The following is a 13,408-nucleotide window of genomic DNA, read 5'->3' on the forward strand; positions in this document are numbered from 1 at the left end:
TCACCCTCTGCTGACAAACCAGGGCACTCCTGGCCCCACTCCTGGTTCACAGAGTGGTGGAATTGAGGACAGGAATCACAGGTCAAGGCCGATACCCACTCAAGTAGCGAGTGGGGAAGACAGACACATACTCTGACCTAAGAACCCTCCAGCCCGATGAGGGTGCCTTCCTGAGATCACTGGTTAAAAGTTCACAAGCAGAGCGAGTTCTTCACCAGTTTTAGTCAATTATACCAAGTCCCCTCTGTTGCTGGGGCCTCCTGGTCAGCTGTGCCACTATTTGACTGGTAAACAAGAAACTTGCCTCTAATTTTCTATAGCTGTAAAACTAGACTCCAGTTTGCAGTCAGAATAGCTGCAAGAAAATGTGATTTTGTTTCCTATTCTCGGATGCAAGAAATGATCCAGTGTAAAACCTCAACAGGAAGACACTGTGATAATCACTACTGCTTATGCAGCACTTTAAAAATAAGGCATCCTACCAACACCAGTCAATTGATGTTCCCTTTCCCTCAGACCACAGCTCACACACAGCCTGACTTGGCTAAGTGACGCAAAAGGATTACTGAACTTGTTGGCCAACAGCTAGAAAATATTAACGGTGAAACAACTGGCATCTAAACCCCAGGAATTTTGCTTATGCACTATCCTAACACAATTTAACGCATCTGTGGCTCCAACTGAATTTCCCCGCTGGCTCAGTAGTAAAGAATCCACCTGCAATGCAGAAGCTGCAAGAGATGTTGGTTTGATCCCTGGGTGGGGAAGATCCCCTGGAGGAGGGCATGGCAACCCACTCCAGTATTCTTGCATGAAGAATCCCATGGACAGAGGAGCCTAGTGGGCTACAGTCCATAGGGTTGCAAAGAGTTGGACACGACTGAAGCGACTTAGCACGCACAGACATGGCTCCAATGGGTCTAAATGGGACTGACTTGGATTGTCAGTGATTATACTGTGTTGGAGAAGGAAATGGCAACCCACTCCAGCATTCTTGCCTGGAGAACTCCATCGACAGAAAAGACTAGTGGGCAACAGTCCATGGGGTCCCAAAGAGTCGGACATGATTGAGCGACTAAACAACAACAACATTGTCTTAGTGTTAGCACACAATCAACACTACCAAAAAAGTTTGACTCTATGGTCTTTATAATTAAAATTGACTGAATAAGTAAACAGTTTACCAGGAGGAAAAAAAAACACAAACTTTGTTACTTTGAAATGTAGGTGAAAAAAAATCCTTAAGCATCAAAGTCCTACACAAGTCTCTTTTTCAGACCTATACCCTCAGAGCAGCCCTTACCTTGTGTACTGGGGTGGGCCAGGGTCCGGCTTGTGTGTTTTGACTGGAACTGCATAGATATCAGGATGCTTCTGAGCAATTTCAATCTGTGGAGATTACGGGGGTAAAAAAAGAACAAGAGGGAAGGGATGAATGACTAGCCAGTCAGCTTGCTCATTTCCTGCTGGTTCCATTCTCCAATCCCATTTTAACCGAGAAGATGAAAAATAGAAGCAAACCTCTAGTTTCCAGGGTTGTATGTGATGCCTAGTGGTAAATGTCAAATAGGAAAAGTGTTTAAAACTAATGAAAGTCTGCCACATGCTACAACATGGTTGAACCTTCAGGACACTATGCTAAGTGAAATAAATCAGCCACAAAAAAGACACATATTGTATGATTCCACTTCTGTGAGGCTCCTGAGCTGTCAAATTCATAGAGACAGAAAATAGAATGGTGGTTAAGGGGCTGGAGGAGGGGAAAATGAGGAATAATTAATATACACAGAGTTTTAGTTGGGGAGGATGACAAAATTCTAGAGACCAATGATAGAGATGGTTACACAAAAATGTGAATATACTAATGCCACCAAACACTTAAAAATGTTAAAGATGGTAAGTTCCATGTATATTTTATCACCAAAAGAAGCAAAAAAGAAAAAGAGCGTGGGTCATCTCCTGCCTTCTGGGACGGCCCACACTCTGCCCATAGTGTATGCTTCTCCCAGGGCCACTCTTGCCTTTTGAGACAGACTGCATTCTGTCTGTGGAATGTATCTCTCTAAATACATCCACTTTATTACTAATTACTTTGTCTCTCACTGAATTCTTTCTGCAGTGAGATATAAGGAACCTGAGTTCCAGTAAGTCCTGACACCAGGAACTAAGGCCCCCCCACAGTTGGAGGATGGAATTATGTGGACCCTCCTGACTTCAATCAACTACAGACTGGACTCTGTCAACCTCTGTTCCAATTCCATGCTGCAGTCTTCTCTGCTCAAGCCCCCTTATGAATATGCATAGAGCCTTAGTCTTAAACCTCCCCAAATTTGCAGTTCAGGGAGACTCTGCTTTGGGAAAACATCCCTCGTGGTCTCCTTACTTGCTGCAGGTAATAAATCCTTCTTTTCCCTTACCTTCCCCCTCTAAAAAAGAAAAAGGCCCAGAAGCACTACAATTGTTGTGACAAATTTAAATGAAGAAAACTCCCATAACCACTGGGCCGAAACGCTCCAGAAACCTTTACTTAACAAATGTTACAGTGAAAAATAATTTTGAAGAGGCCACAGAATCTCTTGTTACGCTTTCCTATTCCAGAACCCAATATAAAGTTCTGAAGCACAAAGAGTAGAATCCTATTCACCTGCAATGTCAGGTTTTCTTGACTGGAAGAAAAAGGGATGTGCTAATAGCTGGCAATCTGAAAATGAGACACCCATAGGATGTGCCTTTGTATCACGCATGTCAACATACTCTTTCATGTTTGTGGCAGTGGCAAAAGGACTGTAAATCATCACACTGCGATGAAACTTCTTTAAAATCCTATTGCTGACACACTAAAATGACCCAGTGATTGAAAACAATTACCCTTGCATTCTGTGCTTCTTGGAGCTCTTGCATTCTCTGTAACCTTGCCTTGTGATCCATCTTCTCAAATATTTTTACTTTGCCCAGGACAGACTTGGGAGCATTGTGCTGCTCCTCACTGCCCTCTCCCGCCTCCTCACTCTCTGGGGGAGGGACGGGAGTGGAGGGCTTCAGTACAGGCCGTCCAAAAGTGGGTTTCGCTGCAATAGGAGGAGGACAACCTTTGGTAGATGCCCCTGGAATTTCGTTACCAGCAGCGGCTGAGGGGTTTGACTTGTATTCATAAGATCTGGAGAAGTCAAAAGATTCTTCTCTGTTTTGGGTTTTGGCCTGCAGAGAGCAATGACATAGTTTTAACCTTGAGCTTTCAGTTTATTTTCAAATCTCTATTAGTGATTTAATACACTCCATTTCCTGATCAGTTTCCAAAGGTGGTCAACAAATTCCACTTCAACAAGGAATCAAATACGACAAGGTACATGGCCAAGACCTGGCATCCAGAGCCCTACCTCACTCCCTACAGAAGAGTATTAAGTGCTCGAAAAAACCAAGAGGGTGCTGGGGATGTGCTGGGAGGCCTGCAAGTGCTAGAGGTGGATCAGACCTAACTCTGTCCTAGAGGAGATTTGAATCTTAGAGAGGACCTCAAAACAAGTCAGGTTTCAGGATGGAAGAGTGGCTCCCGAGTTCACACCGTGCTGAGGGGACGTGCCTTGGTCCACGTGGACGTGGGGACGTGGGTGGTCCCCAGAGGTCCACCCAGAAGTGAGGAAACTGGGGTGGGGAGCGGTGAGGGAGAATATCATGCTGATGGCCACTTTGTTTTCATACTTCCATCCTAGGCCACTTGTAAACTTTCACTCATCTATATTATTAGGTCACCAATTACCTCTGAAAGCTCACAATGAATTATTACTTTCTTCTTATCTAAAGCACTGAGTTAGGAAGAGAAACTTTACTGGGTTCCAAGGGAAAGCGTATATATAGTTATAGCTGTGATTCAGAGAGGGGTGAAAAATCATATGACATGTGTTCTCACATTGGTTCTTTTCTGGACAATGGTTTATTTAAAAAATAAACTGTCCTCATAATGAGAGGCATTGTAAACAATAGTGGTGATTGTTTTCTTTAGCAAGTCATCAGGGAGGATTTTTTCAGGTGGATCTAAATCAGATTATGGGCAGAAAAATTTAATTGGATAGAAGAAGAAAAACAGATTCTATTGACAGGTGATTCTGGGCATGCAGTATTCATCCAACTTTTATTCTTTCTATATAAACAAACAAATAAAAAACAAAAGGAAACAAACACCAACAGTCCTAACATTGTACCCTCTTCTAAAACTGCCTTTCCATTTTACTTTTTTTGCCATTTCTTAATTTTTTGGATTCACCCAAAAGATAGGCTCCAATAGAGAACCCAGTTGGTCAAAACCATAATCCAGCGCCACCTTATTGGGCATGCTCTGCCCTGGCTACGCAGGAGCTCCAGGTGAGCTCAATGTGTTTCTTCCTCCTTCCCATCCTGGGCTTCCCAGCCACGTACCTTGGGCGGCTCTGGCTTGAATGCCGGGGGCGGGCTATTGTCCCTAAGTTGATCTCTGCTAGCAGCCCTCCTCATCTGAGCTCGTGGCTCTGGGCTGGGTTTCCTTATGCTCTACAAGACATAAAGGTTCATTCACAACAAGAACATCCCAGCAGGAAGAAGAGAGCACTGGTCTTCTTTGCTGGAGTTCTTCAAACTTGGGGAAATTAAGATGTTTAGGTTCCTAATGTGTGTAATTTGAGCTACTGATCCAGTGCTTCTTTACTGAAAAGGCAGATACCTGGTATACTCTCCCATTAGCAAGTGCTTAAGGTATATTTTTCCCAAAACTAGCTCATCTCTCCCTTTACAGTAAGAAAACAAGAGGTTTTCGAAAAGTTTTCTCACTAATAGCTGTTAATATTTTATTCTTTACAACTTGTCTGACAGTATATACTAATTTTTCTTTTTGGTCATGGTGAATTGTTCCTCCTTTCAACTTATATATTTGGTCCTTCTATATCATAAAGAATAAAATTCACTGAAACAACCTAAACTGCTGAAGAGAAGTCCACAGAAATCCAAATATATGGAGACTCTTGTCTGCAAAGGTCATTATCCCAGTGTTCTCTGAGGTGCAACCAGTAACTGCTCTGGTCCTAACTTAGTGCTAGCAATGTGATTTCTAGAATCGCAGAAGCAGTCTACTCACTGGCCAGTGGATGCATAGTACGTGACATCAGGCATATAATTAATCAATAAACTCAATTAAAAAACTGAAATACAAAAGAGAAGGAAACTGATGGGGAAACACTCAGGAGTTTTGGCAAGATTAGAAAGGTTAAAGGTAGGGTGGAGAAGAAAAAGCACAGACACCTAAGAGTACAGAGAGAGACCTAATCAAAGGTTACAAGTAAATACAACAATACTGTATTTAAAAGTAATGCCCCACTGGTAATTTGGACAGCTGGCCTCACATCATGACGTCATGCCCAGGGGCATCTGTGGGGTGAGTGCCAATCACTCAACCTCTCCCAGCAGTTGGTTCCTGCCCCACTCCCCTCTGGACCACATCCAAAGCACACAGGCATTAGCTTGGAATGGGAGGCTCCCTAGACATCAACCACTCCAACCCTTAGGAATACCTGCCTCAGCACCCTGAATAAGCTGTTGGCCAGAGTAATTCGAGTGAAACACCAGAACCTCCTTTTGCTGCCCAGGCCTGCCTCGCCTCACCTCCTCGTGCTGCACCGGCTCCGAGGAGCGGGTGATGGAAGACACCAGCGGCTCCTCGGCTGGCTCATCCAGCTCATTGTCAGTGTAGGCGCCTCCTTCACCGTCGGTGTCTTCAAAGTCACTGATGAGGCGGCTGTCGCAACTCAGATAGTCCGCGCCCATGGCGGTTAAGTAGGACATGCGGTCTTCGGGATCATCATCCATCCCTTCCATCTAGAGGAATTTGTTTCGGAGGGTCAGTGGGATCTGACATGGCTCCTGGGATTGAGGACTCAAGAAAATTCCCAAGGGCACAGCCAAGGGACTGAAACCTTGACTTGTTCGAGAAAAGGAAGTTCACCTTTATCTTCCTGAAATCACTTGGCTTTAAATGACTATGTAAATTTTGTGTGTAGAGACTTAAATTAGAAACCCTCCACCCTATCTCTCCTTGCCACCATCCATCAGGCTTCCTCACATTGTGCACTTTTCTTCTAGAATCTGGCTCCCCTCCAGTTTTTTCTGTTGAACTGGTCTCCCAGCGATAAGTGCATGCTGTCTGGAGCTGTAATGCCTCTCCACTCACCCACGAGATTCTCAAATCCTTGAAGGCAGAAGCTCCATCGTGCTCAGCCTGTTCTCACCACAGAGGCTAGCACAGAGCTGCAGCGGGCGTAAGCAGTCAGCACATGCTAGATACTCTGACTGAACATGCAGTTCCTAAAGGGCAGGGCTAGGACTCAACCATTAATTGATAATAGAGGCACTTACGCAACAAAATCGCACCTTGAATGTCTCACAAATGACCTCAAATCAGCTGGACCACAGAATACTAGCACCAAGGGCTCCTAGTACCACAGGGAATTCTATAATTTCTCTGCTTCCCCCCTGCAGTAGGGCTGTGGGAACTTCCTCCACAGATGAGAAGTGAGCCAAGGTTAGGAGCCTATACCAGATTCTAGCGCTCTCTCATCACCTACTCAAATCCCTAGAACTCATCCTCTGCCAACCTTCTTTCTAACACAACGATTCCAACTCCATTAGCTTTTCTTCCTTCTGTTAATTTTTAACTATGTTCTCCACACCCTCAACCTAACCCCTCATCTCCACTCTGGGCTTCCCAGGCCCCTGGTAATAAGTTGCAGAGTTCAGCACAAGGTCTTGTAAGCTCTGATTAGTGTGCTTGGAACACAACACTAGTTACTACATTAAAAGCAAAAGGGAAGTGAATGTAGGGCCGCATGTGTCCCATCTGCTTTTCTTGTAAAAGTCCCTTCGTTTTACTACTTTTTCAGAGAATTTACAAATTTTTGAACAATTGAAGGGTATGTTGAGATCACTCAAAATGTGCATGGTTTTTACTACATTCACTACCCTCGTGAGAAAAAAATTCAGAACACAGACTCTCACCTCGCAGCAGAGCATCTGTGTCACATACCTTTCCTTCGGAGACCCAGACTGCTTCTCCTTGCTGATGCTGAATCGTGTCTTTCAAGCTGCCAAACCAGCTGTCGTTGGCTGAATTGAGGTTGATTGTAGCTACAGAAACGTAAACCAAAAGGTGTGCCTCAATTTCACGTTTATTAGAAAACTTATTGGACATACTTACCCTAACTTGTCATGTTTCACACACACACACACACATACATATATAAAATCATAACTGATTCATGTTGTTATATGGCAGAAACCAACTCAACACAGTGAAGCAATTTTCTTCCAATTAAAAAACAAATTAAAAAAATACATTTTTAAAGAGTGTGCTTTCGGGAGCAACAATAACACATCTAAATAAAATATAAAAGTATGTATTTAAAAAATCAATATATAGACGTGAACAGTAAAAGAAAAATATATACCAATGTACTGTTTATCTCCAATAAAAAACTAAATGTATGTCATTTTGATAGGCTTAAACATTTCAGAATATAGATACAGACTAAGCAAACTCTACAGGTGTGTATTCATGGGACATACATTTTCTATTCTGAAAAAAATGCATCCTACATAATAGCACTTACTAAGACTGACCAAGCACTTTCCTAAATACGTTACATGGATTAGTTCATTTTATGCTTAAACAAACCTTGCAAGGTGGGTGTTGCCACCATCCCCATTCTATAGATGAAAAACTGAGGCACAGAAGTGAAAGTAACTAGTCTAAGGCCTCACACCAAGCAAGTGGAAAAGCCTGGATGCAAACTCAGAAGTCTGCTTTTAGAGCTTATGGCTTCAGCCACTGCGTGACTCAGCCCATCTGAAACATGAATTTGGAGCACCAGGGTAAAATACCAACCAGTAAAATACATGTGATCATTCTTCAGCAATACTTTGGACCTACAATGATCAAACTCCAAGTAAATCAGTACTTTTTAGAGCTACATCATCATGGCCTATTATTAAGGCCATTATGTGTCACCCAAAAGAAAACTGGATCTTGTTGCTGAAAGTTGTTAGGCAGCCTGCTCCACCTATCCTGTAATCTGCATACTTCTCTATAAATAACTCCAAAGAACCAGAAAGCAAATTTTGTAAGCAATTTGCTTCAAGATTTTCTTCCCAGTAACATACAGCATTCTTTCATTTAAAAAGTCTCAGCATTGACCTTGGAAAATCCTGAACAAGCTGACAATTTCCTGGGCTATTAATTATTTATAGTATTAGAATAAACTGATACCTGGGACAACTAAAAGAAAATCAACCTTGTTTCCTTGGATTTTTGTACCCTTATCATGTGTGTGTGTGTTAGTCACTTAGTTGTGTCCGACTCTTTGTGACCCCATGGACTGTGGCCTGCCAGACTCCTCTGTCCATGGAATTCTCCGGGCAAGAATACTGGAGTGGGTTCATCCCCAACCGAGGGATCAAACTTACATCTCCAGCATCTCCTACATTGGCTGGCGGGTTCTTTACCACTAGTGCCATCTGGGAAGCCTTGTCATAGTATCTTGTAAAGATGACTGTCCTCTTGGTAACAAAAGTGACATTGGGCACCCCAGGGACAAAATGAGTGATCTCCACTAAATGTATACAGAATGTTCAGCTACCTTTTTGAGCTTTATGCTGAAGTTGTCTAAGATAAGTACAGTTTGTATTTATCATGAGGAAAACCTTAAGTTAAAAGGGCCATTTGTAAAATGCAGAAAATATGTTCATGCCCCCTGATAAAATGAAACAAGCCAGAAGCCTCTTACTGAATTCACATTGACATCTACTGTGTGGAAAAAAAGAAAAAACAGTCATTTCTAACTGAGTTGGTAGCATTCAAATCATGCACTTTACCTCTCTTTAAGAGGTGGGAGCACAGCCATGATGCTGCCTTCCTTTCTCTTAGAATCAAGTTCCTTTGGTTTACTGTTGACTTTTACTCTTTAGGTTTCTCAGATTCTTTGACTACAAGCCATCAGGTTACCGCCTGTCATTTCCAACCTCTGGACTAGACTCATGCTCCCTTGGATAGACTAGATACACCTCTCAAACTCCAGAAAGCGAAATACTAGAAGGAGCTTCCTTCAGGCTCCATCACGGCCGGGAGTCCTGGGCTTCTGAGGGCATCCACTGCCAGCCCAGGCGCGGGTGCGCTCGGCGCGGCTCCTCCTTCCACAACCAAGGAGGCTGGGGCGCACAAGGCGACAACGGCGACACGTGAGGCTGGGGGGTGAGCAGGATCAGAAGTGACTGTCACGGTGTGAGGTTCCTCTCCAGGTGATAGAGCAGTTCCAAAATGGGTGGTAGTGATGGCTGTACATCTCTGAATACACTAAAAACTACTGACCTGCATGCTTAAATCGGGTGAATTATAGGGTATATAAATTAAATTTAAAAATGCTATTCAGGGCTACCATTTAGAGGGACTCTAAATGGAGAGAAATCAACCAAGGTGCCCAGCCAGGGAGGGTGGCAACTTCCGTCTGCTTCCTGTGGTCCTCAGTGTCCCTACATATCCTTGGGAAATCAAGAATTGCCTATTGCAGTTTGGATATTTTTAACTGGTACAAAATTCACTCCTCCCCACTAGGCTTTCTCCAACACTGCTGCTTCTGCTGCTGCTAAGTCGCTTCAGTCCAACTCTGTGTGACCCCGTAGACAACAGCCCACCAGGCTCCTCTGTCCCTGGGGTTCTCCAGGCAAGAACACTGGAGTGGGTTGCCATTTCCTTCTCCAATGCATGGAAGTGAAAAGTGAAAGTGAAGTTGCTCAGTCGTGTCCGACTCTTAGCGACCCCATGGACAGCAGCCTACCAGGCTCCTCCGTTCATGGGATTTTTCAGGCAAGAGTACTGGAGTGGGGTGCCACTGCCTTCTCTGTCTCAAACACTGTATTATGGCAAAGAAAAAGGTTTATAATATGTAACAAGGATTTTGAAAAAGTATAAAATAGTATCACTAATGAATAGCATTTATTCACCACTTCCAAAGTCTTAGGACTGCATTATACATTAATTGCAAATTAATGTAATTAAAGTAATGATCTGTAAATTACAAATTTCATATCAATGAAATCTGGGAAACTGATAAAAGTGCTGGAACATACTGTGGTACTTTAAAAATCCCACAATTTCACACAAAGGATGGCTCTGCATGGATCTCTAAGTCCACAATTCCATTCCTGTGGTCTTTAAATCACGAACTGACTGCTTTAGCAAAACATGTTCAACAATTCCAAGAAAATATGTAATGTAAACTTCATGTTTTAAAAAATAGCTTTTGTAACATGTGCATGCAAAACGTATTATTCCACAGTAAATTTTTTAAAGTGATGGGGGAAGGTTGGGAAGCCTAACATTTTAATTTACATTGACAAGTTAACTTGCTTTTGGGCAAATCTCAGAATAAAGTTTCCCTTGTCATCTCTGCATAATTGAGAAGGAGCTTGAATTTGCAAGAAGAGTCATTTTGCTTTAATTTTTTAAATTTTTATATTTTAGGTAAAAGGTATTTCATTATATTGTAAAAACAGTAACGGATATATATGTTAAAATACAAAAGACAAAATAATTTATACCTTTCAAAAATGAGCAAGACATAATATTATGCATAACAGTACAAAAAAAGTAAACCAACAAGAACCAGCAATGCTAGTTTTTCTTGTAACCAGCTACTATTAATATCACACTAAGCCCTGATTTGTCCTACATCTGAAATATTAACAATTTATCAAGACACTGTTTACAGATCTTCAGTTCTCCTACTCAATCACTTTTATTACATAGTAATTTCAAGGAGAGTCATTTAAATACTGTCAAATTTAAATACTCATCTATGGAAAATGGGATTTTCTCATTACTGTGCAACAAGGAAACAAGAAAGATATTCATCGAGTTTGTTAATCCACCTGCAACATAAGCCTTGATTTTGAATTACTGTTCATCACAGCTCTATTTTCCCCACTAATTAATTCATTGTGTGTGTGAAGGGATTGCTTGATGACTGTTGTCACCAATGTAAATCTGATTCTTGTTGCTTAGTTGTTGTTCTGTTAGTCGCTCAGTCATGTCTAACTCTTTGTGACCCCGTGGACTCTGCCAGGCTCCTCTGTTCATGGGATTTCCCAGGCAAGAACACTGGAGCAGGTTGCCACTTCCTCCTCCAGGGGATCTCCCTGACCCAGGGATCAAACCTGCATCTCTTGCATTTCCTGCACCAGCGGGCAGATTCTCTACCACTAGCACCACCTGGGAAGCCCCTATTAATTCATTTTAATGCCATAAATGCCATTAATTAAAAATCATTAAAAAAAAAAATCTTGGATTCTGGCCTTGGCGTACACCATCAAGTCACAACCTGGCCAGGTTGAGACACAGGGCATATAAAGTGCTCAGTGGGGCCATCCACAGAGTTTCAAGAGTTAAACTAAGCCTCTGGAAAAGGCCGAAAAAGGCCATCCTTTTTAAGTTACTCAGCACCCTGCTCCACCTATCCTGAAGACTGAGTCAGCAAATGAGGCTGACTCAAAGGCAGACCAATGAAGTGGCCAGCGTCTAGCCTCCCTCAGCCTGGCTCTTCCTCTACAGCTCATTATTTCCCCGCCTCCTATCTCAGATCCTCACATGAATCCTAAATTCAACTCTCTGAGGGAAGCCCCTAGCCATTCAATGGATTTACACAAAGATAAGGAGGTGGGGGGAAATGAAGTGGGCGTAGATTTAACATGCATCACAATCACACGGACCTCAAGTTCAATGAATTATCTGTTAAACGGAGGAATGGCAACATAAGACCCCATTCATTAGGATAATACGCCTGTGCTGTGAAGTATATAGAATATTGGACACACAGTCAGAGACACCACAGTGTTAGTCTGGGCTCAGCCATACACTAATGTGTGACCATGCAGAAATCACCTGGCCTTTCCTATGGCCTAAGAAGACAGCACCCGTGAAAGGCTGTACCACTGTTAGCTATTGCTGTAATAAAAACAGTAATGATAATAATAATTCCAGTAGTAGCAGTAAAACAAAGGGAAGATCATATATGAACATACCAAAAGCACAAGCTTAATCTTGACTCTACATTCACAAAAATCCAGTTTATGAAGCACCACTTCCTTCTTTGCGTTTGGTTAGATGACCTCTCAGTTAGAGCACTTCACCATAGTGGTACGTAGTGCATCTCACTCTTTAATAAGAAAAGCCAGTAACAAGAAAACAAGGGTCTAATGGAGACATTCATTCCCACTCTCCCCTTCCCTCCCCTTCCCAGTGTCAGATAAGTTAAGAGCGGCACAGGTTGATGATGACTGGTGCTGAACTCAGTTTAGTTACTAAGTCATGTCTGACTTTTGCAACCCCAAGGACTGTAGCCCACTAGACTCCCCTGTTGATGAGATTCTCCAGGCAAGAATACTGGAGTGGGTTGCCATTTCCTTCTCCAGGGGATCTTCCCGACCCAGGAATCGAACGCGGGTCTCCTGCATTGCAGGCAGATTCTTTCCCAACTGAGCTATAAGGGAAGCCCAAATTCACAGAGCTATCGTTATCCTAAGGATATTAATTATATCCACACAGTTGCTACATGTGGCTTCCTTTAAACTGCATGACCAAAAACTTCATGCAACCCTTTTAAACCCTTAATTATACCACATTCACAGTAGTAGTCGTATTTTTAGGTAGTGCACACATTCAGTTACTAAAAAGATCACATTCTTAAATCATTTTACTTTCATGAATAATAGCAGCAGTAGGTCTTCATTTCAGGAATTTTAAAAAATATCCTATTACGGAAAACTTTAGACATACCAAAGTGGAGAGAAGAGTATACATCATGAATGCATCACCCAGTGTCAACAACTATCAACTCTTGGCCAGTCTGGTCTATAGCCACACTAACTCTCCTCACTGAAGATTATTTAAGCAAATCCCAGATATGATATTAGGTCATCCATAAATACTCTCATTTACCATACATGCCTAAAAATGAGAACTTCTAAAAACAAACCTAACATAATCACAGTATCATTTTCACCTTAAACACAGGAGTAATAAATTCTTGAAAGTGAAAGTGAAGTTGCTCAGTCGTGTCCGACTCTTTGTGACCCCATGGACTGTAGCCTACCAGGTTCCTCCATCCATGGGATTTTCCAGGCAAGAATATTGGAGTGAGTTGCCATTTCCTTCTCCAGGAGAGCTTCCCGACCCAGGGATTGAACCCGGGTCTCCCACATTGTAGGCAGATGCTTTACCGTCTGAGCCACCAGGGAAGCTCCCAAATTCTTAATAGCTTAATATCATCTAATTCGTATATCATCTAATGAAATTCTTAATATCATCTAATATCCAGAATATTCAAGGCTATCTCAGAGA

General features: G+C 42.4%; 1 protein-coding gene across 8 annotated transcripts in view; it reads right to left on the reverse strand.

The window, feature by feature from the left end:
• TJP2 (tight junction protein 2) overlaps positions 1-13,408 on the reverse strand; it is a 123,804-nt gene that overhangs the window by 1,023 nt on the left and 109,373 nt on the right. For 4 of the 8 annotated variants that reach the window (XM_043487126.1, XM_043487125.1, XM_043487124.1 and 1 more), the window contains 5 exons: positions 7,046-7,146; positions 5,629-5,841; positions 4,414-4,524; positions 2,869-3,198; positions 1,304-1,389 (listed from right to left, as the gene is read on the reverse strand). In XM_043487126.1, the coding sequence (XP_043343061.1) occupies positions 1,304-1,389; positions 2,869-3,198; positions 4,414-4,524; positions 5,629-5,841; positions 7,046-7,146 (841 nt within the window). The remainder of the gene's footprint in view (positions 1-1,303; positions 1,390-2,868; positions 3,199-4,413; positions 4,525-5,628; positions 5,842-7,045; positions 7,147-13,408) is intronic. The other 4 variants (XM_043487128.1, XM_043487127.1, XM_043487130.1 and 1 more) reach the window with 2 other exon arrangements.

This window comes from Cervus canadensis, chromosome 14, assembly GCF_019320065.1.
Source record: "Cervus canadensis isolate Bull #8, Minnesota chromosome 14, ASM1932006v1, whole genome shotgun sequence".
Taxonomy (NCBI): domain Eukaryota; kingdom Metazoa; phylum Chordata; class Mammalia; order Artiodactyla; family Cervidae; genus Cervus; species Cervus canadensis.